General features: G+C 49.5%; 1 protein-coding gene across 1 annotated transcript in view; it reads right to left on the bottom strand.

The window, feature by feature from the left end:
- HPSE2 (heparanase 2 (inactive)) overlaps positions 1–23,929 on the bottom strand; it is a 105,814-nt gene extending 81,885 nt beyond the window's left edge. Inside the window, exons 1-3 of the mRNA XM_064431007.1 lie at positions 23,636–23,929; positions 22,514–22,671; positions 10,998–11,159 (exon numbers count right to left, since the gene is read on the bottom strand). Coding sequence (XP_064287077.1) covers positions 10,998–11,159; positions 22,514–22,671; positions 23,636–23,895 — 580 coding nt within the window. The 5' untranslated portion in view covers positions 23,896–23,929. The remainder of the gene's footprint in view (positions 1–10,997; positions 11,160–22,513; positions 22,672–23,635) is intronic.
- Positions 23,930–24,323: the final 394 nt, after the last annotated feature.

Genomic DNA, 24,323 nt, shown 5'->3' with positions numbered 1-24,323 from the left:
TTCAGTTTCTCCTACAAAACCTTTGTTTTTGCCACCTTTTCATCAGAGGAAAAAAAGAAAATTTAAGCTCATGGAGGTTTTCACTCCTTTAAGAAAGTCAGTGATTGTGTCTCTTGGCACAGCATTCCAATATAAAACTTAATGAAGTAAAGAGAGATCCAAAATTTCTTTTGAACACCTTGTAACCTCACTTTTCCCCCACCACTTTTAGCTGCACAAAGCATGCATATCCAGAGCTTCTCACGTTACTCTCCAACCCCCATTTATCCATCCCCAGTATGAGCCTCTGGAAAAGCAGAGCATGGACTGCATGGGGGACTCCAGGACTCAAGGGGCTCTTACTTACAGGATTTTGACCCTTTTCTTAACTTGGAAAAAGTGTTTAAGAGTTTAATTAACTGTGCATGCCACACAGTCCCATCCGTTGAACAAGGAGGGATGACAAAGAAGCAGTGCAACAATATTTGCTGCTGTCCTTGTGTTCCCCACAAGACAGCCCCTTCCAGAGCCAGGAGCACTGGGAACCAGCTAACGAAGGAAAGAGCAAGGGGTAAATAATGAATGAAGGGACAGATGGGAAAAGGGTTAGAGCGAGCAACTGGAGAAGCAGCCCAGGGAAGCAAGCTGCGTTCCCAGCAGCAGGCAGTGCCCCGGGAGCAGCGTGGGGCAGGAGCAGGGTCCAGGCACAGGGATGGGATGATCCCGCCGCTCCTGCCAAGCCAGGCTCACCAGCAGTGCCTCCCCCTCTCCTCCTGCTTTCTCCAGCGGTTACCCAGCCACAAAGCTTCCCTCTGTCAGATGGATCCTGCATGCCACAGTCCCACATCCCGGGCTGCGAGCTCCTCAGCAGCTTGCAAATACCACCCTGTATTTTCCACAGGGAGCAAACACACAGGAATGGTGGCTGGAGGGATGAAACCAGCAACACTCCTACAACTGCAGCAAAATGAGTTGCTATGTCACAATTTGCCAGAGAAGTTTTTAAAAATGCTGAGGACTCACCAGGCACAGAGTTTCCTGCCCTGTCCACATAGGCATCCACCTTCCCTGAGTCTGCATTTGAGCAAAGCTAGTGGGGTCGTAATCCCAGTCAAAAATACATACACAAGATGCTTCAACATCTTCAGGCTGAAAAAAAATCTAATTAAGTTAGAAGAAAATACTGGAAAAAGAAACCAAAGGGATGTTTGAAGGGGATTTTGGTTGGGGTGTTTTTGTTTTGCTTTTAGGTGATGGCTAAAGTCAGCATATTCCACCATCATACTGGAAGGGGATTTTGGCAGGAAACCCATCCTTATTCAGTGGTATAGATAGCAATAACAGAAGATAATATAACCCATGATTGTAATGACAAAGAAATAGCAACCAACTGCAAATTACAAAGTATAGAAAATTAATGCAGTATTTAAAAAGCATGATGAAAAAATTCATGCCTTTCTGAGTTATGAGTGGAAATTTAAATATAGAGAAAAGAAGGGAAATGAAGAGACATAGCTGTGCTCTTTTGTGCACATGGTAAAATTATCAGTGTAACTACAAAAATATACCTATAGGCACTCTGTAGTTATGAAAAAATATGATGATGATTTAATCATAAGAGGATTATATACATCACCATTTACTGATGACCAAGACATGAATTAGACAACATCTGCTTTAGATAAACACTATTAAATCACCCACCCTGGATAATTTGCACCTCCAAGTGCACTAAGGAGATCTCTGACCCGTTGATACTAATTTTTAATAAATCTTGGAATGCCGAGTAATTCTAGAAGGGTAGGTGAGCCCTAACCCCATGCTGGTGTTTTGGCAGGACTTGCTGACCTAAGGACCAGCAGCCAGTCAGGCTGACAGCAGAACTTGACAGAGTAATTAAAAGATAATATGAGAATCTAACAATAATTCATTATATTCATGTCTCAGCTAATTACTAGCCAGCATATGTTGTACAGCATCAAGTCCTGTCTAACTGATTTAACAGCTTGATTTAAGAACTTGCATTAATAGAAGTAATTTGGCATAAGTAGATGGACAGAAGTGGCTAATGAGACAAAAAACTATCCATTGTTTGCTTCCCATCCCACAGGACGCAGTGTTTTTACCAATCACTCAGATAAATACAAGATCCTTAGAGGCAGCTTGCAGATAGCACAAATGAAGGTTAGTAAATAACGAACAAAACAGCCTTCACTTATCCTGTGATCCAATTTGTATGGCTAAATGGCCACCATCCAACCAAGCGTGCTTTAGTTCAGCCAAGCACAAGATAATACACGTACGGGAAAACAATACAGGGCTTGTAGCTCTGGGATGGACAGGTCTGTCCTGTGTGGCCACAGGACCAAGGAGGAGGTATGACAGGACTTTGGCAAAGTGAAGCTTGAGGAGCCAAATTTATTCAGCCTTTGAAAGAAAAATCCACAAGGTTTGAGTGCTGCATGTAGGCATTGTGTTAGTGTGGGAGGAGAAGGGGGTTCTAACCTGGTGGTCAGAGGCAAAGCAAGCTCCAGGGTTGAAAGTCAGAGTTAAGCACAGTGCTGGCAAGGAGAAAAAGTAACATTAGCCCAGCTGAGGATGAGAAACATCGCACAAGGAGCTCTGGATGATCTTGGGGCCCAGCATAAAAGCAGGGGGTGAAACTCAGTGGTACAAAAGGCAGGTATAAAAAACAGCCAGGTAATGTAAGACTGGAAGGAGCCCAGACACTGGCACACTGGGGTCTGCTTTAGGCTACAAAACCAGGGAGATCGGAAGCACAGGCTTATTGGGAGCACCTGAAACACAGAACCTGCTGGTAATTAGGGACCTTTAACTGCCCACACATCTGCTGGGAAAGGAAGACATCAGACACTGCCTTGCTTCAAGTTCCTGGAATGCGCCGACAAAAAAATAATTGAGAAAGAAGTGACAGGAACAAAACTGGGAAGGAGTCTCCTTGAGGAGAGAAAAACTGGGGAAAGCCATGAAGGTGGAGAACACCACAGGCAGGGAAGCCCAAAACGAGTGCTTGTACTTGTTTGAAAAAGAACAGGAAAGAGTGGCAGAATAAAAATAGTGCTTTGTAAGGACAGAGGCTTCAGCAATCTGAGAGGGCTGGCAAGTGAGATTTTACTCCAAATGAAAAGGGAGTTTGGGAAAGACAGTGTTTTGTAAACACACAGCAAGATAAGGGAACAGATGTAAATTATCTTAAGGCAGGGGTACGATTAGGGTAATCCACAGGCTCCCCCGTGGCTTGAAGCTTGCAAAGGAGAAATGGCAGCTCCATCAGGCTGATGTGGATGAGCACAAAGGAGCAGCACCAGGACAGAGGGACAGAGCGAAAGAGCCCAGTGCTGCACAGAAACTGCTCCCTGCAGTCAGCACCAGCGGTAACCAGGAGACATTTGATAACTACATCGGTGGGAAGAGACAGACTAAAGAGTTCAGCCCCTCCTGAGGAGGGAGAAAAGGTTAATAGATTGCTTTATGACACTGAACAAGCCACAAGCCCTTCCAAAGCTATTAGTGCGTGTCAGCCCTCCCCCTCTTCCACCAAAATCTGTTTTCTGTTAGGTTTATGTGTTTTCTTTATTCTCTACACAGCACCCAGAACTGGCTGGTTCTGGTAATGACATTACATATTATAATGTACGTATAACTGCTAATTTTAAGATTTGCAATTTATAAAATGTCTTCTCTGTGCGGCTAGTTTAATTGGACAGTAAATTGAATTGAATAAATCCTGAACATGTCACAAGAAGACATATTTCCCACAGTTACAAAAATAATAACCAAATCAGATAATGAGAAAGCCAAAGTGTGGCTTAACAGACTAGAGGGTGTCACCTGAAAAAGAGATTCACCTTCATGACCTCTCTCACACACACACATGCTGTCAGCACAAAACGAGTTGTGAAACTACTAATTAGGGTAAGAAAAGGCAGGGGATCCCAGGGGTTTGGCTCACAGCTGTCTCAGGAAGCAGAGGTATAAATTGGGTCAGAATTTCACAATAGTCAAAACCCACAGAGTTAAAGCAGGAGTGCTTAATGCTTTTTTTGGTTCAGACTTCACGAAAAGAAGGATAACATGAAGACCAAAAAGTTAATGCAATTAAAATAATCAGAGTAGAAAGGTAATGTATGAAAACTGCAGAAGTCTGATGTTTTAAAATAGGTGGAGGTCCGTCAGCAACTATCTGCAGGAATTCCTGGAAGACGAATGAGGTTCTAAAAGATCAGAAAAGGGCAAATATAGTGGCTATGTTCAACAGGCTGAAAAAGCAAGGAAATTGCAGGCCAGCCAACATAACTTCAATTCCTGGAAAAATTTTGAAAGAAATCATCAAACAATCCATCTGCAAGGAAGGGCTGGAAGTAATAGCCCTGCCATGTGAAGGCAACCTGACTTCTCTTTGATAGAGCAACAAGGTCTCGTGAGTGAGATAGAGGCAACAGATGTTCTGTACCTTTACTTTCTCAAGGCTTTGCCTCCAGTTTTGTGTAACATTTTAATTAGAAAATTAGGAAAATAGAGTCTAGAAGAAATTCCATGTGGGAAATGCACAGCTGGTTGGGAAATGGTACACAAAATTGCAGGCATGAACAAGCAATATTATAGAAAAAAATCCAAGATTACACAGGCAGAAGTGTCACGCACCAGGTACACGAAATAACCCTGCTGCTTTTGTCAGTCAAGAAAGGCCTCAGCTACAATATTGGTCTCGTTTCAAGGCAATGCACTTAAAAAATATCCCAGACCCAGTGGAGGGAGCCCAAGGGACTCCAACAAAACCCAGAGCCACAAAAAAATTGTAGAGGGTTGAAAGGGATCTCAAGATGCAGAATCAGCTACGCATGTGTCATTCAACTTGAAAATAAAATGGACATGAGAAAAGAGCAAATGAAAGGCAGTTGTTCAGTGCAGAGAACAAAAGTCTTCAGGGAAACATGATAACAAGCCTCAAATATGTAAAAGATTTCTGCAAAGAGAAAAGGAGTGCTGTAAGCTGTTCTCCATGTCCACGGGGAGAGGACATGCCATCATGGGCTTAAACTGAAGCAAGAGATTTTAAAATTACCAACTCCGTGATGATATAGCTAATTACACCCCAGAGCCGACTGCAGAGGGAAGGTACATCCCTGCCATCACAACAGGTTTTAAAATAAGCATAAAGCCACCTCCTTTGAATCAGCCAACAGTGATGTCCCCACAGCCTGGGCAATGCTGGTGCCTGGCAGCTGAGCCCCAGCAGCCTGCAGGCTTTACATGGGCATGCCCAGGAAAACAATCTATTCCAGCTACAGCAAACACCCTCAGAAGGCTGTGTAGTAAAAATAAACAGCCACTTTGTTTCAGAATGAGCTCATATAAACAACTGATAATGGCACAAAAACACTCAGTTACCCGAGATTGTTTTCCAAGATTTATCTTTCCCAGCACTATTCCATTGGATCTGATCCCAAGATCTCAGAAGACACCTGCAAACTATCCTCAAAAGGTTGGCACCTCTGCTGTCATTAACTGTGGGCTTGGTGCAGATAGTGATTTAGTGACATTACAGTCCCTTCCTCCCAGGAAAGCCTCCAGTGTTTCTCAGCAGCCCTCTCCCCTCTTTCCCTCAGGAGTTGATGGCATTATCGTGTTCCCTTTGCTGGCAGGACTTCACCAGTACCCCAGTTGTGCTATTGAAGGTGACAAGTTCTGGGTAACTCTTTTCACTGTGCTTTTTTAGCTTCGAATGCCACTTTGTTTTCTTTGAAGGGTTCAAACCCCCCAGAGTTTGACTTTCCAAGTGTACCAGCTGGTCACACAAAAGCTATTGCCCCTTCCCAGACACCCTTCCCCAAGCAGACACCAGGTACAGATTTGCCATGGAAAAGGCTAGAAGATGCCCTCTTGAGGTCCTTTCTAGATCTATTCTGTACAATGCTGTGGATAATGTGCGTGATGTGATGGACAGAAGGGCAGAGAGCTTGATCCAAAAGGCACTCCCAGCCTGTTACACAGCCCAGGGCACACTCTTCTTGAAGGGAAGCTGGAGAGGCAGAGCAGTGCAGACCCCCCTGTGCAGCACCAGTAAAACACCTATGATACACATCACTGCTGGGCAGACCACGGGACATTGAGGTTTCTGATCCCAAACAAGATGCCAAAGAGGCAAGGAAGCTGCACTTACCTTTGCCACAACCCTGTCAGGTACCACCTCACAAGGTGGCCCACCCTCCAGTCCTGTGCAGTGAGGTGTAGCTGGGGGATAAAACCCATCCAAGGAAAATTCCAGCAAAAATAGCCAGAGTGGCCTCACTGCCTGGCAGCACAGGCACCAAAAGCACACCCTAACCCTAACCCTAACCCAACCCCAGGCCCTGCTTCCTACACACACCCTGTTGCAAGGGCAGCCTCTGAGCCACGGTTCTGTCAGAGCCAGCACTCCATGGGCTGAGCCTCAGGCCCTACAAACATGGACTCATGGACCACTCATGGCTCAAGGACCACTGTCCCCCACAGCCACAGCATTCAGCAGGAACCACAGAACCACCAGGGGAGGTTCACAAGTGCAGGAAACTCACACGTCACAGGTGCTCAGCCTGAGCCCTGTGATTCCCTGCCAAAGGACAACTGGGGTTCTCACTTTGGGGAAAAGCAAGAAACCCATTTCTGTGGGACAGTATCTCACTAGCAAGCTCTTCACACAGACACACTGTCCTCATCTCTGCTCTGTGCCTCCCACATGTGTTCTGCAGTGGCCTCACACAAACTCTGCTGCCTACCCTGCCTTGTTCCACTCATGCCACATTACACAACCCCTTGTGAAAAGGGGGTGTGCACTCTGTCACCACCACCACATACCCCAAACCTTGGGCCAAGGGGGTCTCTGCATGGCTGATAACACCTCCAAAAGTAGACTTCCTCAAGGAAAAAACCTCACAGAGAGATCACAACTGCTGTTTTGGCAGAGTTTAAGCTAATTAGTGATGGGGCAGTGGGATGCCAGTGTAAAACACCTGATTGCAGTGTTGGACACAGAGGGTGAAATGCACTCTTCAGCAGCTCTCAGCTCTGCTCCTGTCAGTTCCATCTGAGTTTAGTCCCTTCAAGTCTCTCTCAGTGCAGAGGGGAGTGACAGTGATAACACCCTCAGCAGTGTGTGCACATGTGAGGAGGGTCTGCCCCCTTAATCTCTGCTTTTAGAGGCTGTGCTCTATGATATTACAGGATGGAGAGCTCCCACCACGCACCTTCCAGTCTCCTCACTGGCTTCCCAGTGCAGATGTGTGTGGCAGGACAGGCCAGAGAGCTCTCATCGTCAGTCTCTGGATGCAGTGAAGTCATCTGTGTCACACTTTCAGGGAGAAGGTACAGCAGAAAATTGTTTCTCCAGGTTTCAGAATGAGCAGTGGGACATTGTTTTGTTTCCTCTGGATGGGGAATCCTAAAGGGAAATTTATAGTCCATGCTTGTTTCTTGGGAAGCCTCAGTTACACCTAACACTTTGTGTGAGTACAGGAGGGGCCAGTTTTTCACATGTGTCTATTGACCTGAACAGTTCCCTCTTCCACAGGCTTAACAGGCTGTACTTGGGAACAGTGCAGAAGCCTGTGGATGTCCAGTCTCTTAAACTACAAATGCAGTACACTGCCCCAGCCCAAACTGGCACCACAGGTGGAAGAATTTGGGTTTACTCTATTGAAGCCTGATGCTGCCCCACTCCCCACACTCAAATCTGCGCGCACACTGCCCGGGGCCGTTCCTCACACCTCACCTGCTGCCAGCCCAAAGCTGTGCTTTCCGGCCCCCCCCACCTCCCCCCAGCTCCAGGACTCCAAAATGACCTTCCTGTCGCCTGAACATTTCTTCTGAGGGCTGCAAAGGACGGGAGCCTGCTGTGACAATTGCAGCTTCTAATGCCCAGCTGATACAAAACACAAAAAGAGTCGCTGCTAGCTCTGTGAACGGTGAAGGAGCAAAGAAGTGTTTCCAGGGAAAGATTCCTTCTCCTGCCTTGTCCCAGGGCAGGCTGGGCCCAGGGAGCTGGTTCCCAGAGCAGGGCAGGCAGTGCTGTGCACTCCCCGCTCTACCACGGACTGACCCGGGAGCACGAGAGATGCTGATCAGTGAAACGAGATACCCATCCCCGAGCATCGCAGGGAAACAGCAGAGACTAACAAACCTCCAAACATTTTACAGCATTTAAATAGCACGGTCACAGATCAAAGGCAATTGCTCATGTCAGGGAGGCAGGCTCAGTAAGCCTGGAAAGATCTCATACAGAAAGCAGAGGCAAGATGCAAGAGCAAGCCTGCAGACAGGAGCCGAGGAAGGCTCGACGAGAGAAACCAAAGTGGTCTAAGCCAGAGCCTCACATGTGTTCCTGGAGGAGTGAGAGCCAGAAAGACTGCCTGGTTTCACTCAGTCTCAGTTGTGTCTCAGCACAAAAACACACATTTCATTTTAAGACACCCTCTTACCTTGGAGTACCTGCTGCTGTGAGCAGCTTAAATCCCAGTATAACACAGCCCTGCCTGATGCCTGAAATAAGGAGCACTCTGGGAATTACGTGCAACTGGTGAATAGATTTGGAAAAGCCCTCAACTTACATTGAAGCCACAGACTGCAGATTCATGCCCTGCACTCTAAGAGCTTTCATTCCTAAACCCATGAGGGTACTGCTTTAAAGTTTGTTGGCAGAACCCATTGCCCACATTTGCAGGAAGAGTGGGAGGCCTGAAAGTCTTTCAAATTGTTCATGTAACTATATTGCCTGTGAGGAGGAGGAGGAGGAGGAAGGGAATGGGACTTTTTATCCAGACCACTAAAGTGGTAGTGGCAGTGACATGGGAATAAAAATGCCACACAGTAGTATTTCTACTCTCAAGCTCTCCTAAAGGAGCTATCCCATCATAAAGCATCTTTATTCTCATATGACTTTGGGCAAGATAGTCCATTTACATTTTTTGGGTACAACTGAAGAACTGGCAGTAGTAGGAGCCCTCTCACACAGAGGTGTGGGGTTCAGTATTGCTCCAGTCTGGGTTGGGCACTGGAGCTCATCCACAGCACGTGCACTGCATGAGGCCAGGTGACTCCTCCATACAGACCCCCAGGGGGAATCCCTGTGCTCAAGGATCCCATGGATACTCCATCCCTGCAAACTCGCTCCTTCACTAAGAACTCCCTAAACCACATCTGCATTCTTGCTCCTGCACCTTGCCTCATGACCTGGGGACTCCCTGTAGCACTGCACAAACCCACTGTGAAGAACAAAAAGAAGTCCTCAAGCAAACTCTGTCTGATTGAATTTTGAAGGTAAGAAATGTCCTTCTTCAACAGATGTACAACCCCCTCTACCCACCCCAAACACCAGATCCATCACAGAGAAGGGAAATATTTACACAACTTAGTAGAGTTCCAGTTAAATATTATGCTTAGCTGTCTAGAGACCATGTTCTCAGACTATGTCTATGAAATAAAAGATTAAACTTCATAACAATTATGAAGTTGCTCTGCTCACATTCAAAGGGAGTTAAAGAACATTAAAATAGTTCTTTGGGTAATATTCTGGTGAAATTGCTCTCTCCACCCTGGAGAGTTGGAGCTAAAACCTTCTGAACTATCCTGTAAACACACTTGGTAAGGCTAAGAGCTAAGCTGATAACCAGGTAGCACCTCTGCTCTGCAGGTTCTGTAAAAAATGTGAGCAATGCCAGAGAGCTTTTGAAGCAGCAAGGGAAGGAGGATAGGGGAGAGCAGCTTCACTTCTCAAGGGAAGTTTGTTTAGTGGAAAGTAAGCAAGTTGTCAGGGGAAAAGCTGACAATGTTGATTCCAGCAGTTGTACTGGGAATAAACAGCCAAGTGGATTACGTTACAGAGAATGAGAAACGGCTCTGAGGATCCCATTTAAATGCTGGGTCTTCAGGAATGATGTGATTCAGCTACACTCAGGGCCCCGATAGCCAGTGACCCCTGGGCTGAGCCTTTCATTGCTGGTGTCACCATCCAGCCTCTGTGAGGTCCCTGAGTGCTCCAACACAGCTGATGTCCCCAGGAGAGGCAGAGCTCACTGGTGAGGATGCAGACCCATGCTGGCTTCAAGGCAGGGGCTGGGCACTGAAACAGGGTGGCAGCAGAGTGGGGGAGGCTGTGCAGGACTGGTTTGCCTCTCCCAGCCCAGCAGCAGGGGAGGGCCACCACAGGCTTTGCCATCTCCTCCCCAGACAGAGCACAGGGCCCTGTCTCCTATAAAAATAAGATGCCTGCCTGCCTTTCACAGGAAAGGGACCTGTCAAGAGGAGAAGGGGGTCTCATTTGATTTATTAGTCTCTTCCTCCTTCCCATCATCTGTGGCTCATCCAGCTGTAGTGATAACAAGAAGAGATATGAGAGGACCCTCTTGGCTGCTGGGATACCATCCTTCTGCCCACTCACTGCCTGAAGACATCAGTCCTTTACAAGCACCATTAAATGTGTATCCAAAATGTGGCAGTCTCCTCCATCGAGATTCTATTCCCTGGATAATACAAACAGTTGCCAGAAAAAGAGTATCCTCTCATCTCTGTCTAGGCCATTATCCCTTTATATTTGCTCTTTAATATTTACTGGGTTCACACAAAGTGCATGCTCTGGAAAGAAAAAAAATCAGCTGCAGCTTAAAGGACTCCAAATTTAGTAATTGCTGCAGCCCCATCGACGTGAACAGTTAGCAGGGAGATTTCTCCAGCACTTCACATGCCGTGGTATTCTGCTTAGGTCAGACTGTAGAAAATGTTCTGTTCAGGGGCACCAAATCTGGAGTGTTTGCATAGGTGCCAGCTGCAGAGGCCTTATGAGTCCACCTCCAGTTCCTGCTGGTCCTTTCCCTCCCAATACCCAGTAACCTTGGTAGGAAACAGAGGCAGCCAGAGAGATGCTGGTTCATACAGAGGCGAGGAACCCGAGGGTTTTAACACACCTGTGAGTTAGCAAGAACTGGACCCAGCTCCTGGCTCCAGAGCTGGTCTTGCAGCCTTACCTGTTAGTGTGAGGTTGCTGTATGTGTTTGAAAACTGCTCCTTTAACAAAACCAAGTGCATCTGAGCTGCCTTTTCCCTCTGTAGCTCCAACATTATGTCAGGATGCTGGGCGATCTTACAGCCTTTCTGCTTATCCAGGGCAATGTCGCTGCGAACAATGTCTACAGCAAAAGGGAAAGAAAAGAGGAGATGGCCAAACCTCAGCTTCCATTTTCGCCAGATGCTTGGATCAGCTCCAGCCATATGACAGTCACACAATCACCACTCGGCAAGAGCAACCCAGCAAAAACATCCAAACCCCTTGGATCCACCTGTCAAGTGACCCTCCCCAGCCCAAGTCTCCTTTTCTCCCACACACAGCTCAAGCTGTATGCTCACAGAACCTACAGACCCCTCCATCCTTTACCTGCCTTGCTGTTGCTCTCTTACAATGCTGAACCCTCCCTTGCAGGAGAGTGAAAAAGTTTCCCAACATTTCTATTACAACTCTGTTACATGTGTATTTGACACTAAATAATGGGAAAAGACTAAATCCTTTTCCAGTAACCCCTGGCTTCCACTTAACCTTGCCTGTCACAGAGGTGATGAAGAAGGCTTGTTCTCACCTTGTTTATCCTCACTGCAGCTATCACAGGTCAGCATGGCTTATGACTCTTTGAACAAGTGTCTGTATCCTTCTAATGCCTGACATTCAGGAGGCAGAAGGATTATTCAACAATTGTTTTCTCTTCATGTGAGCATTTTCTAAGCCATATTGTGAGACAAGAATATTATATTCCCTACCCTAGAACTACTCACCTGCTGGGGAAAGGGGATGATGGAGTAGCAAGGCAGAACAAAAATCAAGTAAGATCTGGCAATCTAAGCAGAAGGTGAGTGGTGCAAACTAGTCCTTGCTAGGTCCCTTATGAGTTTAATAAACTCTGTAACATGTTCAGATCCACAGGCACCAGATGTCTGTGTCTATTTCTTACAAAACATCAGGCAGGCAGCTCTGATAAGCAAGGATTGAAGCTGGAATTCTTCCACCCCATTGCATAAGAACACTTTGCCTCACAAGGCCGATCTTTTCTTGGTTCAATTCCCATCTAGCTAGAAGCTTGTTGTCAGAAGAGAGTCACACCTTGCTCCACACACACTCTCCAGCTCCTTTATTGTTACGCACATGGAGAAACACCAAAGTTGCTTCCAAAAGTCATGCTCCTGTTTCTCAGGTTCAGCAAACTTAGGTTCAAAGCTGTGCTATATCTTGGGCTGGCAGGGAACTGCCTCCAAACATGTGGTGGAGGACTGGAAGCCACATTATCTTCCTGTCTCTGAGCCTCATCCCGGAGTCACAACACTTTCTTGCCCGGGCTGTGTTCTACCTCTTTTCTGTGCAGTTTGGGATGAGTAGAGCTTCTCTAAAGGCTGTCTAAACAGACTGCTCAGAACAGCAATGTCACTAAAGTACCCATGGTCTGTAGTCAGCCATGTGAGTCCTCTCCTTCACCCACAGCTAGCACACTCAGGAGTGGATACTGGGCAGCATCCAGATACCATGAAAATATGGTTCAATATTTCTATATCCAGCACAAGGGCATCAGTGAGATGGAGCAAGAGGAAGGACTAATGCTCCTCTGCAGCTAATGAGCATGGACCCCTCAAGTGTGTGCTTTACTGCACATTCTCTTGGGTAGGCACTGAGTGAGACTTGGGCCTACCCAACCTTTGCCCAGATAATGAATGATAAAATGCTGAACCCCTGTTGTGTGAAATATTTGGAAACTGAAGATTGAGAAACACAACCCAACATCTGTCCCACACGAGAAAGACTATTGCTACCATGGGCTGCTGGAGTCACCCAAAGCCCATGACCTTGCTGGGTGATGGATTTCCCTTCCTACAGAACTGAAGGCAAGACTTGTACATCCCCCACCCCCAAGGAAAAATGAAGCCAAACACATCAACGAGGCCTTGAAGGAGGAGAAAACTGAGAGGCAGACAGGTTTGAAACTAGATGGTCAACACACTGTCTGCAATTCTCTTTAAACTGCTGTAAGGGTGTCCAGGCTGGGTCAAAACAAGTTTGGACGACTTCTAAAACCCAACCAGGGCAAATGGAGACCCATGTGGAGGAACCACTGGCCCAGAACCAGGGTCAGGGGCCAGCACCTTGGAGGGTGCAGGGGACCATGGCAGTGGGTCCTGTTTGACATGCATCTTTGGGGACCACAGGGATGGCTCTGCACGCACTGTCAGCAGGGCCTGGGACAGAGGGCAGGCCCAGGAATGAAGAGCAGGAGCAGTGTTTTGATAAAACTGCTGTGACAGGGATTACCACCAGGATGTAAAGACACATGCAAACAAATGTGGAAGAGTGTGGGGAAGGCATACAGGGCACAGAAATCAGAGCACCTGATAGTTATCTTCATGGGGCTCTCTGAGCTGCCACTGCAGACAGGAAGCAGAGGCAAGACATGCAAGGTCCTGTCTTCTCAGATTGGTGAGGGACCCAAGGAACTTGCCCTAGACCTAAAGATGGAGGTGGACCCCACAGTCATTATAACTCCAGCTAAAACTGTGGGCACATGTGTGGGATATGGAGCTCACCAGGGAGCTCAGTGCCTGGTGCTTCGCACTCCAGCTCAGTGCAGGGAAGGGGGCAAAGGCACCTCTGCACCACTCTGCTGAACCAGCCCCGAGGGAAGAGGGGTGGCAGACCAAGCTTCTGAAGGCCTAGGGGATTCTTAGCAGGAGCAACCCGAGGGACACCGACAGCAAGGAGTTCACAGCTTTCAAATCTTAAAAGGAAGAGACTGAAAAAAGACAGATGCACGGAAGCCAAGAAGGAGGACGGTACCCTGGAGGCTCCGGGCAGGGCAGCTCCAAGTGGGCAGGAGGAGAAGGACATTCACTGCCTTCCAGAGCCTCGAGTAGAAAAAAAAAAAAAAAAAAAAAAAAAAAGAAAGAAAGAAAAAGCGATAAACTGCTCAGCAGAGCACGGGACCGAGCAGCTCCTGCCAGGAGTGCGAACGAAGAACTCCAGATGCGGGAGCCCCAGAGGACGCCGAGTGTGTCCGGGGCGGCGGCCGAGCCGTGCCCCGGCGGGCCGGGTCAGTACCCTGGCCAGCTCAGGCTGCCCGCGGCCGGCCCGGCGGGCGCTCCGCGGCGGCGGGCGCGGGTCCCGCGGCGGCGGTGGCGGTGCCGGGCCCGGCCGCCGAGCGGAATGGCGGGAGCACACCCGTGTGGCGGCCAGGTGAGCTGCGGCTGCCGGCGGCAGGGCCCGCTCGGCACGGCCCCGCGCCCTCACAGCGGCGGGAGCGGCTGAGAGCCGGCCCGCAGAGCTCTCCCCTCGCCGGCTGCGGGGCCGGCCCAGCACACTCTTCTGCCCAGGCTGCTCTGTCCCCGAGTGCCGCACTCCGCCCTGGCCCCCGCCTCGGGATAGCTCCGAGGATTTCCCGCACGCCGCCCGTGGAGGTCACCGAAACCACCAAGGAAATGTTGAGGAACAAGTTAGAAAACACGCTTCAGGGCGGCACAATGGCAGGGATGCTTTTTCCAGGGTATCCCAGGAGTAGGTGGGCTCTACCAGCCCCTTTCTGTGGGTCACCTGCGCCGAGGGGTTTCAGTATTTCCCACAGGGCAGAGAAGTTCCAAGCTGAGAGAGCCCGAGGATGGGCACAGCACACAGAGACAGCTCCCAGCCAGAGCCGGGCTTCCCCTGCACAGAGCGAGCGAGCTCCTCCAGCCGAGAATTTACACACCGTCAGTGTGGCCGGGGTGCAGGCGACGTTCCCATGGCTCATGCCACCACCTGCCCATAGGCAATTCCATTCCAGGAGCTGCTGGAGTCATGGAGCAGACACAGACTGCAGCTGGGCACCTGGAAGATGGCAGGAGCAAGGACAGGGCAGGGGGATGTGCTCATTGCCAGAGGGACGAGTGACAGAAGGGTAAAGAGGAGGAGTAACTCATCTTTGTGTGTCTGTGTGTGAAAGGAAGCACTGCACACAGCGATCACCGCCCCAGCAACAGCAAGAGCCACCACTGCCATGGCAGCAGAACAAGCTGACTTTAGCCATCCTCCTCAGGGGACTGTTTCCTTCAGATTTCCAGTCTTGAAAAGTGAATTCAAAAGGGGGAAAACCCCTCGATTTCATTCCAACAAAACTGATCACTTTTCCTAGAAAATGGAATATTAGAAAATTATGTTAGTACCAAAATTAAATAGATGTTTAATGAGTGACCAGGCAAAAGTCTTACGGTTTTCACATTGCTAAACTTGTAAAATGCCTACTTTTTAAATCAAAAAAATTAAAATGCTTTTAAAAACAGGTTTATGCTGGAACTGTTATAAAATACCCAGTGATTGTGAAATTGGGAACACAACTTTTATTTAGAAAGACAGAAGATTTCTCAAGCCACAAACTGCATCCTCATCATGTCTGTCTTTAATGGGCAAATTTTTGACACATTAGTATCATTCCTTTATTTTAGCTGGGAAAAATTCCCTGACAATGAGTTCCAGAAGTTATTTCTCACCATATTTTAAAAAAAGATCATATTTGTTCTTTTTATATGTAATAATTCCACTGGATGCTCCCTATTTCTTGTGTAATGAAAACAAGGAAATAATCATTCCCAAATTGTCTTCTCTGTGTGACACCGAGCTCATAGCATTTGTCACAATCTCTGTCATTTTTTCCAAGATGAAAAATCTCTATGACTGAAAGATATGACTTTGATCACTTCCATTATCCTACTCCTCACATATATATTCTTTACACTGATTAGTGTGTCAGCACCTAGTCTACTTATAGCATAAGAATGTTCCCAGCGATTGTTTCCAATTATTTTCTAATATCCCTATCATTAGATCCACTTTTTACTTACTTAAATGTATTCAGAGACCAATCCATAATAAATTCAGACATTTTCCTTGGATGCCAACTACTAATTTAGAATGGATAGCTGTACAAAAAGTCACATCTTTCCCTGTGCATGTAATTTTGCATGAATCACTTTTAATTCATTCCAAGTAAATGTAGCATGGAAAGAAGTGTGAAACTAACAAAAAAATATGCAATTTTAAAATAGAATTTAGGATGCTTATTATAAGCAATTAATACATAATCACAGAAATCTTTTTATCTCACCAATACACAAGCAAATAGTTAACAAATCAAAAGTTAATTGTTTGATTGCACCACTTTCTGCAGTTATTAAAGCACTTTTCATGCATGATTATAGCAGAACAGTTTTTATATTAAAAAGAAAAAGTGGAGATAAACAGGCAATCTTTGTAAGTTTCTCCTGCTCAGGCTGTATCTGCCTTACCTTGTGTAAGGTGATTTCTACAACCTGTTTTTTTAAATTTATTTTTAATTTCTAAGGAAACAACTAAGCCCTGGGGCTCCTTGTAGAGGCAGAGCAGGTTGTAGCTCCTTCCCTGCAGTCGTGGTGCCTGGGAACCTGGGAGCAGGAGGCACTCAGAGCTCATGGTCTGGCAAATCCCAGAAGTCCAAAGGACATCAGAGGATCTTCCCATCTTGGGGATGGAGCTCTTGCTATGCCTGAAATGCTACAGCCCTCTCTAAGGGGCTGTGTTTGAAACACTTGGAGAGTGAAAAAAACCAACTATTTCCTCTTCAAGCTCTGAAAGGACAGATGTCTAAACTGTCAAGGGACACACAGCAGACAGAAAAGGGGCCCTGGGTGACCAGAAACAGAAGATGATTCCTTGAATAAAGGAAAATTCGTTTGTTTGGTTTTACCAGGACAACAGGATGGTTCCCCATTCAGAGACATCCACTGCAGTTTTACGAGCTGGCAGAGGCAAAGGGACACTCCCAGACACGGGCAACAACGTTCCCTTTCTCTGGCTCAGGTATCCTCATACCCATGATCATCCTCACAGTCCTGCTCACTAAATTCACAGTAAAGCTGTTGCTTTTTATTTTTTTACTTGAGATAATCTTCTGCTGGCTCAGCAGAGGATCAGAAATGTGCCAGAGCCAGCACAAGGGAAACAGCAGCAGAACAGTGCACAGGTCATAAAGAAAGCATGGGGACCAACCCTTCTGATGGCAAAGAAACACGAGGTGGGATTTCCTGCCTTCAGGACACAGATTTGAAGGATTTAATCTGACCAAGACTAAGAGTGCTGCAGCCCATCTGCCTTCAATGCAGGCTTTCCTTGGCCAGGGCTGTCCTCGGCACCTCTGCCTGCTCACACAGCATTGATCAGTTTGGCAGCCGAGCAGGCTGAAGTGCAATCACATCTCCACCACCACGTTTTGGTCAGCTGAGATCCCTGTACTAACTTACCACACAAACTCAGGCTCCAGGCATGGAAGAGGAGAGGAATATACCAGAGGGGGCAGGAAAGTGGGAACAGCAGCCCTAGCTGGGGTCATCTCCAGCCCCTGTGTAACCACAGTTAAATCCTCAGGTCATTTAACACATCCTCAGGTCAATATAATCTTCCTTTCCACTCAGGCATGTTCTAACAGCAAGGCATCCTAGAAGACACTTGTGCAGTATGGACTGAGCAAGGGAGAAAATCTGTTCCCATGGCTAGACAAATTTTGAGGCTTAGACACAGTGTTGGGTACCTGAGGATGCCTGGAGGAATGGATCCAACACTGAAAGAATACACAGAATGCCAGCATTACACAGCATGATGTGAAATTTCCCACACTATACTGCCAAATCCCCTGACTAGCATGGAAGGCTTAAGAAACATGTCTTTGTAATTTTCTTTTTGTTGTAATCGAACATTTTTCCAAATGCTATCCCCTTAAAAAAAAATAAAAGTGATAAAGTAGATGGAAGCAACTTGCCAGCAATTCAAAGAGTATTTTTGAAATGTGTTGTCCATACACACTTCAGCTCAGAAACTTCTTTGATGCACTACCTATAGCATGCACATGTAGTCCCTTTCCCCTCTCCCTCCCTGCCCCACACAGGGACACACAAAGTGTCCTTTGGTCTCTTCTCAGCCATGAAAAGGCTACAAAAGTCTACAGAAGGCTGGGGCTCAGGAAGGAGAAGCTGTGCACTTGGGCCAACACATCTTTGAGGACTCCAGCTGTAACTCCTCTTTTTTCTGCTGGAGTCTTCCTTCCCAGCACATTTGCCCAGGGGGAAGCTACAGCAATGTCTGTGCTAGCCAGGCTGTCCAAATCTGGTTTTGTGGCTTTAGGGTGAGAGGCAGCTGAGGATCACCCTGCAGATGAGGAGGCTCCACATTAGCCCATTAAACTCACACTGCAGCACCAGCAAGGGGCTTCCAAAACGGGCTCTAGGTTCAGGCACTGAGACAGCACTGCAGCACCTCTTGCTGAAACAAACCAGGACTCCACACATGGAACACTCCAACACCAGGCTCCAGGACAGCAGGCAAGTCAGGTTTTAACAAACTCAGCCTCAGAAGAGGCTTTGTACCGACAACAAGCCATGCCTTTGCTCCAAAGAGGAGCTGCTCAAGCTTGTTTTTCTGGAAACCAGTGTTTCTTGGTGTCCCATTCCTCAGACCCAACTGGTCCTTGGCACATGTGAGGCAGCTGAAAGGACAGGCTGAACAGATTGCTTGCTAGGAAACCCAACAGCAAAAGGAGAAGCAGCCCTACTACACAGACTGAGCAGGAAACCTTACATCTTGGTACCTGCCCTGGAATCGGACATGTGCAGAGAAACACATCTCCAGATAACAAAACACAACGCCGAGCACAGCTGGGGAAGAAAAACGAACTCAGCAGGGCACATACAGAGAAACACCATTTAAGGGAGGGAAAAGTCTCTCAGGCTAAAAATGTTACACCTCTTGATCATAAAATGTCAAAAAGTCTCTGGCACAGCCCCACCTCCTGGTACCACAGAGCCTGACACACATCAGACTGGGTTTCTGTTTCTAACAAACCTCAGGCTGGCCAATGCCTTATCCAAAGAGGGTGCACTCCAGGACTGACCACCCAAAGTCGGGGCTGCATGGGATGGAAGCCACCAGGCACGCAACATAGGTGGGGTGCTAATATAACACATTAGATAACCTAATATTTAGCAAAGTCCAGGAGGTACCGAAAGCCATGCTGCCACAACAGAGACTGCACACCCTCTGTCTCACCAAGAGCATCTACCACAGGCATCCACTGTCAGGAGCTGCCCTGTCAGGTGCTGACAAATCTGCCAGCAAGTGATGAAATTGCTGTGCCAGTTTTATATGCTGTCCTGAAGCAAATTGCCACATGCACCCCAGTCATGGGCATCCCAGGCAGTAACCACAGAGCAGGCACCACTTTATTGCCTTTGCTGCCCAAACATGACCAGTTTAGACTGGGGTGAGGCTGTTCACACATGCAATAGAAAGATATCATACACCCCTGGTAACACACAATACTTCTGGTCTGTGTTTCCAGGAATAATCTGAACAAGGAATGAGTTACCCTGAAACCTAAAGGTGACACCTTATTTCAGGAAAACTAAGCACATTTTAGATACAAGTCAAAAGCAACTATTACTACCCTCAGAGAGCACCCACACTCTCTGTGAAAGAAAGAAGTGGGGAAAAATGGGTTTGTGAGCCCAAAGGCAGGCCAAGGTATGAGCAATTTCCAGAAGGTGGAGGTGTGCACAGCTGGAACCATTTGAAAGGGAATAAAATACAATTTTAAGTGCAGGAGAAGAGTAAGGTGAATCCCTGAGGAGGTCTGATAGTCAGGAAGGCAGAGCACCACAGAGACAGAAAAAAACATCAAAGGGAACAGTGAGGAACCTGATCTAAAGAGCACCAGGGTGGCAGAGGGGGTTTACAGGATGAAGATCCCTGTACAGAGCTTCACTCCAACTCTAGCAAGCACGGTCACAGGGTCCATGAAGGATGATACAAAGCAGTCCTGCTGCTGTTGTGCCTCATGCCTGAGGGCCACACCAGCGTGGCCTGTGAGCACACAGTGGGGTGCAGCTGCCTGTGATGTGAACACCACTCACAGTCACTCACTTGTAACTGCAGTTCTCTGAGCAATCCTGCACACGTGCCCTTCACCTCTCAGCCCTGCACTCTGTGGGTTGCTGCAGCTTAGAGGAACATAAGAAGTGCCCTTTCCTCCCCCTCTGTGCACAGGCCACAGGAGAACACAAGGCATGGGAGCATCCCTGGGGGCTGCAAAGAGAGCCCAGACTCTCTGGGCACAGGCCTGGAGTCTGAGTGCACCCACAGGCAAAAGGGGCAAAAGACAAACACTCAAAGCAGAAAACAACCAAACAGTCACTGATCACATCCCTAAAAATCACTAGGGTGCTGCATAACACTTTAAAATTCACTGATTTCTCTGTTTTTTGACATTTTTAACTAATCAAGCCCCCCAACATCTTCCCCGCTCCCATGCCATTATAAGAAATTTCAGAAAAGTGGTACTGGACTTACAAAAGCCCAAGGACATGGAAAACTACTTCAACCACCCCAGACAGCCTGGGGAGAAGGAAAGGTACCTAGCAGGATGCTTGTTGGCTTCCCCCATGCTCGGGTGCTGATTGCCATCAGTTTTCTGTGCTGTCTGTTGAAGTTGTAAATCCTCAGCAGCAAGAGCAAACTGCATGTCCTGATTCCAAGCAGGTCCTGGGTGAGCCACAGATGAGGGAACAAAAATGGAACCAGGGCTCCAAATGGAGGAGGTGGCTGCTCATACCCAGGACAGCAGGGCAAAGAGCTGTGGTGGCATCAGGATTTCATTTTGGAGATCTGGATTCCTCTAGTGAAGTACTTAGTGCGGCCTCAGCACAAAAGGATGTGAGCTACTAGCAACTCCAGCCCTTATCCAAATAGGGTGAAACTCCCTGACCCTGGAGCTTGCACACAGATCTTAAGAACAAATACGAGAGCTTTGCTTCCAGGCAGGAAATCCCTGTTACCACACCTTTCTGATTTACACCAATGCTTGATACACACCACATGTGTCCTCCCCTTCCTTCACCCACATGCACAATGGTCCTGTTCCATATTTAAGTGATGAAAAGTTAAGACCTGTGGTTACAACTTCTATGAAAAGCTTCATTTTGAAGGCTGCTACATTTCAATTTTATTGCCATGAGGAAAACTGGGAAAAAAAAAAGCCAAATATTTCAGTCCTTCCTTAACATGAAAGCTGTTGTGAAGACATTTAATAAGTGTAAGTTCTCTCCTGCAAGTTGTTGAAAAGTGGAAGGTGGGAAAATTTATTCTTACAAATGTTTTGTATGAGTCCCATCCACAACTTTATGCACGACACTTAATTACTACTGTACAAGGTGTCTGTGGCAAGTTTGGTCAGCATTTTTTCCCAAAGTGCATCTCAGCAGGCAAAGCTTACAACAAACCCTTCGACTGAGATTTGTTACAAGAAAAGCAAGGAATAACATCGGGATTGCCCCAGCTAGGAGAGCAAATGAAAGATGGAGCACAAAAACTTACCCACCTGCCTGCGTGTGGGAATAGAGGGACATTCATCTCAGAGATGTTATGTAGGGAAACAGCGGGAGTGAGAGCCATCAGAAAACTGGCAAATGCATCTGCTTTTTCCATTCAGGACTGCTGCTGACTAGATCTCTGCAAAATTTCCTCTGCTCCCCAGACCTGCCCAGTGGGATCTGTCTGGCATTAATTGGCCTTCAAAATTACTTATGGAAAAATCTTAAGCTAATTTTTGTAAGTCGTTGAGTAAGGAAAAAAAAAAGAAAAAAAAAAGCAGCTTGTTTCTTTAAAAAAAGAAACAAACTAAGCAAGAGAGAAAAATCAATAAATTCTTGCATGTGGACATCGTATTCTGCTTCTTAATAGAAATGCCTTAGGACGGAGACACAGCCCTAAATTTTCTACTCAGTTTCTTTGTGAGAATTACGGGCCGCGAAAGGTGAAAGCCTTTTGTGTGCCGAGGTCCGATGGGGAGAAGGGCAGACGGCGAAGAGGGGAGCAGCGGAAAGGCGGGGGCCAGGCGGTGACTTTGGAAAGGGCTCGGGCGGCCGAGCGGCTCGGAGGGGGAGCAGCCCCGACCGGGCACCGGCACGCCGGGACCGAGGGACAGCGGGAGCCCAAGGGGCTGCGGCGGCACAGAAAGGCGCACAAGGGCGAGTCCGTGCAAGGCAGGGCTGCCGAGAGCCGCGGCAGGAGCGGGGCCGGGGCATCCCGGCGCTCCGATGCCCGGCCCCGCCCGGAGCCGCGGCAAAGTCTCCGCTGCGGCCGGCAGGCCCCGGGGGCAAGGGGAGACGGAGAACGCAGCGGGGCGGGGGAATGTGAAAAGTCCCGCTCCCCAGTGCTGCTCTTTTGTTCCCGGGGCCCGACACCCGCCGAATCCCCCGGTAATGGGGGGAGCGAGCTCCGCCGCGCTCCTCGGCTCCCCTCCCTCGGGAAAGAAAGGGTACGGGAATTCTCCCCCGCCGGTGCCCGGGCGCGGCACGGCCCCGCCGGGCGCAGGGAGAGCGGGGCAGGCGGAGCGGGACCGCCCGGCTCCCGCAGCCCCCCGCTGCAGCGCCCGCCCCCCGCCCCGGCCCCGGCGCTCACCGTCCTCGTAGTTCTTGAGGTAGTAGTCGGGGCCGGGCCCGCCGCGGCTCTTGGCCGGGTTCTTCACGTTGTGGAACTGCAAAAAGTCCGTCCTCTTGCCCGCGAAGCGCAGGAAGGCGGGGGCCAGGCCCCGCGCCAGGGTCACCAGCCGCCGGGAGCTGGGGAGAGGAGAGAGAGGGCTGAGGAAGCCGCGGGCCGGGCCCTCGCTTCCCCAGCACCGCAGCGACCGGGCCCACGGGGCTCGAGGTCCCGCCGTGCCCCGCCCGGGGCCGTGCGCGGGCCGAGCGGCCGCGGAGCGCGGAGCGGCCCCGCCCGCCGGTGGCGGCCCGGAGGCCGGCGGGCCCGGCTCGCCCCGTCCTGCCGGCGCCCTCCGGACAAGTGCAGCGGCGTCCAGGAGGCAGAGGCGCTCAGCGCCACGCGGGACCGTGCCGCGGGCCGAGCCGCCGGGAGGGGAGAGGAGCGGGCAGGGAGAAAAGCGGGAGCCGTCCCGGCTGCGCTTCTCTCGCGCCTGCCCGCATCCTCGCCCTGCTCCTTCCCCGGCTGCCGAAAGGACCCTCGGAGCGGGCGTGCGGAGGAGACCCGCTCTCCTCCCCGACTTACCCAGCAGGGAGAAGGCTTTCTGGCCGTCCCAGCGCCTCCAGGCCGCGGCCGCTCCGCACCGCCGGTGGAGCCCAGCGCAGCTGCAGCCCGGCTCTGCCCCCGCGCACGGCTGGAAGTGCGGGGAGCGGAGGGCTCAGAAGACCTGGCCGACACCCGCTCTCTGCCCGTCGGGACCCGGGGAAGGCTCGGCTCGGCTCGGCAGGCGGCCCCGTTCCTGCTGCTGTTTTTTGTTCCATTTTGATTTTTTTCTCCCCCTGCGCTGCCTCGGCCCCGTGTTGTGCTTTTTTGCAGAGGAGCGGTTGCTGGAGCGAGGGGAGCACGACATTTTTGCAGTCATAACTGATAAGTCTCCGAAACGCTTTCTCCATTGCAAACATGTGCATCTTAATGGAAACCATGGCCTCGCTCCCTCCGTCACAACAAGCGCCGCCAGCAGCGCGGAGCCCGGCGGGGCTGGGCGGCGGGGCCGCCGGGGCGCCCCGCGGGCGGCGTGGGGAGGGCGCCGGGGGGCTCCTGCCTTACCTTAAGAAATCGAGCCAGCCATCATGAATGATGGAGGGGTCCAGCTGCAGGGAGAGGAAATTCTCACTGATTATCCTGACAGGGCTCTTGGTGTTGACATCAAGGAGAATGAGAGTTCTTCCCTTCACACCTGGAGGTTTCTCCACCGGCACTGCTCTCCTGTCCCCAGCCTGGGAAGGCAGCGAGAAGGTGGCCATGAGGGCCAGCCCAGGTGCCATCAGGGCTAAGAGCCCTGGGGGGCAGGAGCTGGGACAGGGCATGCCGGAGAGCAGGAAACCCCTAATTAACTCGCTGTCTGCAGGGGCTCGCTGGTGGCTAATTGTCCTTATCTAAAGTGTGGGGCGCTCTGCCTTTTTTTGCAATGTTTTGGTGTTGGTGGAGGGGAACTCACGCCCCTGACCAGCCTTTCTCGCAGCCGGTGCCAAGACTCCTTGCAGCCAGCACCGCCCCTTTAAGAGATGCAGGCTCCAGACATTTTTAACTTTTTGAAGGTAAGGGGAGGCTCCTGGTTTAACCCCCTCGGCTCGGGGCCCGCCGCCCTGCCGCAGCCCCGCCAGCCCCGAGCTTTCGCTTTGCGCCGGCTCCGGCGCACGTTTTCGGCTCCGCGCCACGCAAAACCGGGACGGAGCCGGGACACCGGGACACCGGAGAGCTCGGGACGGGCACCGGCGCGCGGGGCCGCCAGCAC

This window comes from Passer domesticus, chromosome 8 (assembly GCF_036417665.1).
Source record: "Passer domesticus isolate bPasDom1 chromosome 8, bPasDom1.hap1, whole genome shotgun sequence".
NCBI classification, from domain to species: Eukaryota; Metazoa; Chordata; class Aves; order Passeriformes; family Passeridae; genus Passer; species Passer domesticus.
This window is presented reverse-complemented; position numbering and strand designations above follow the sequence as displayed.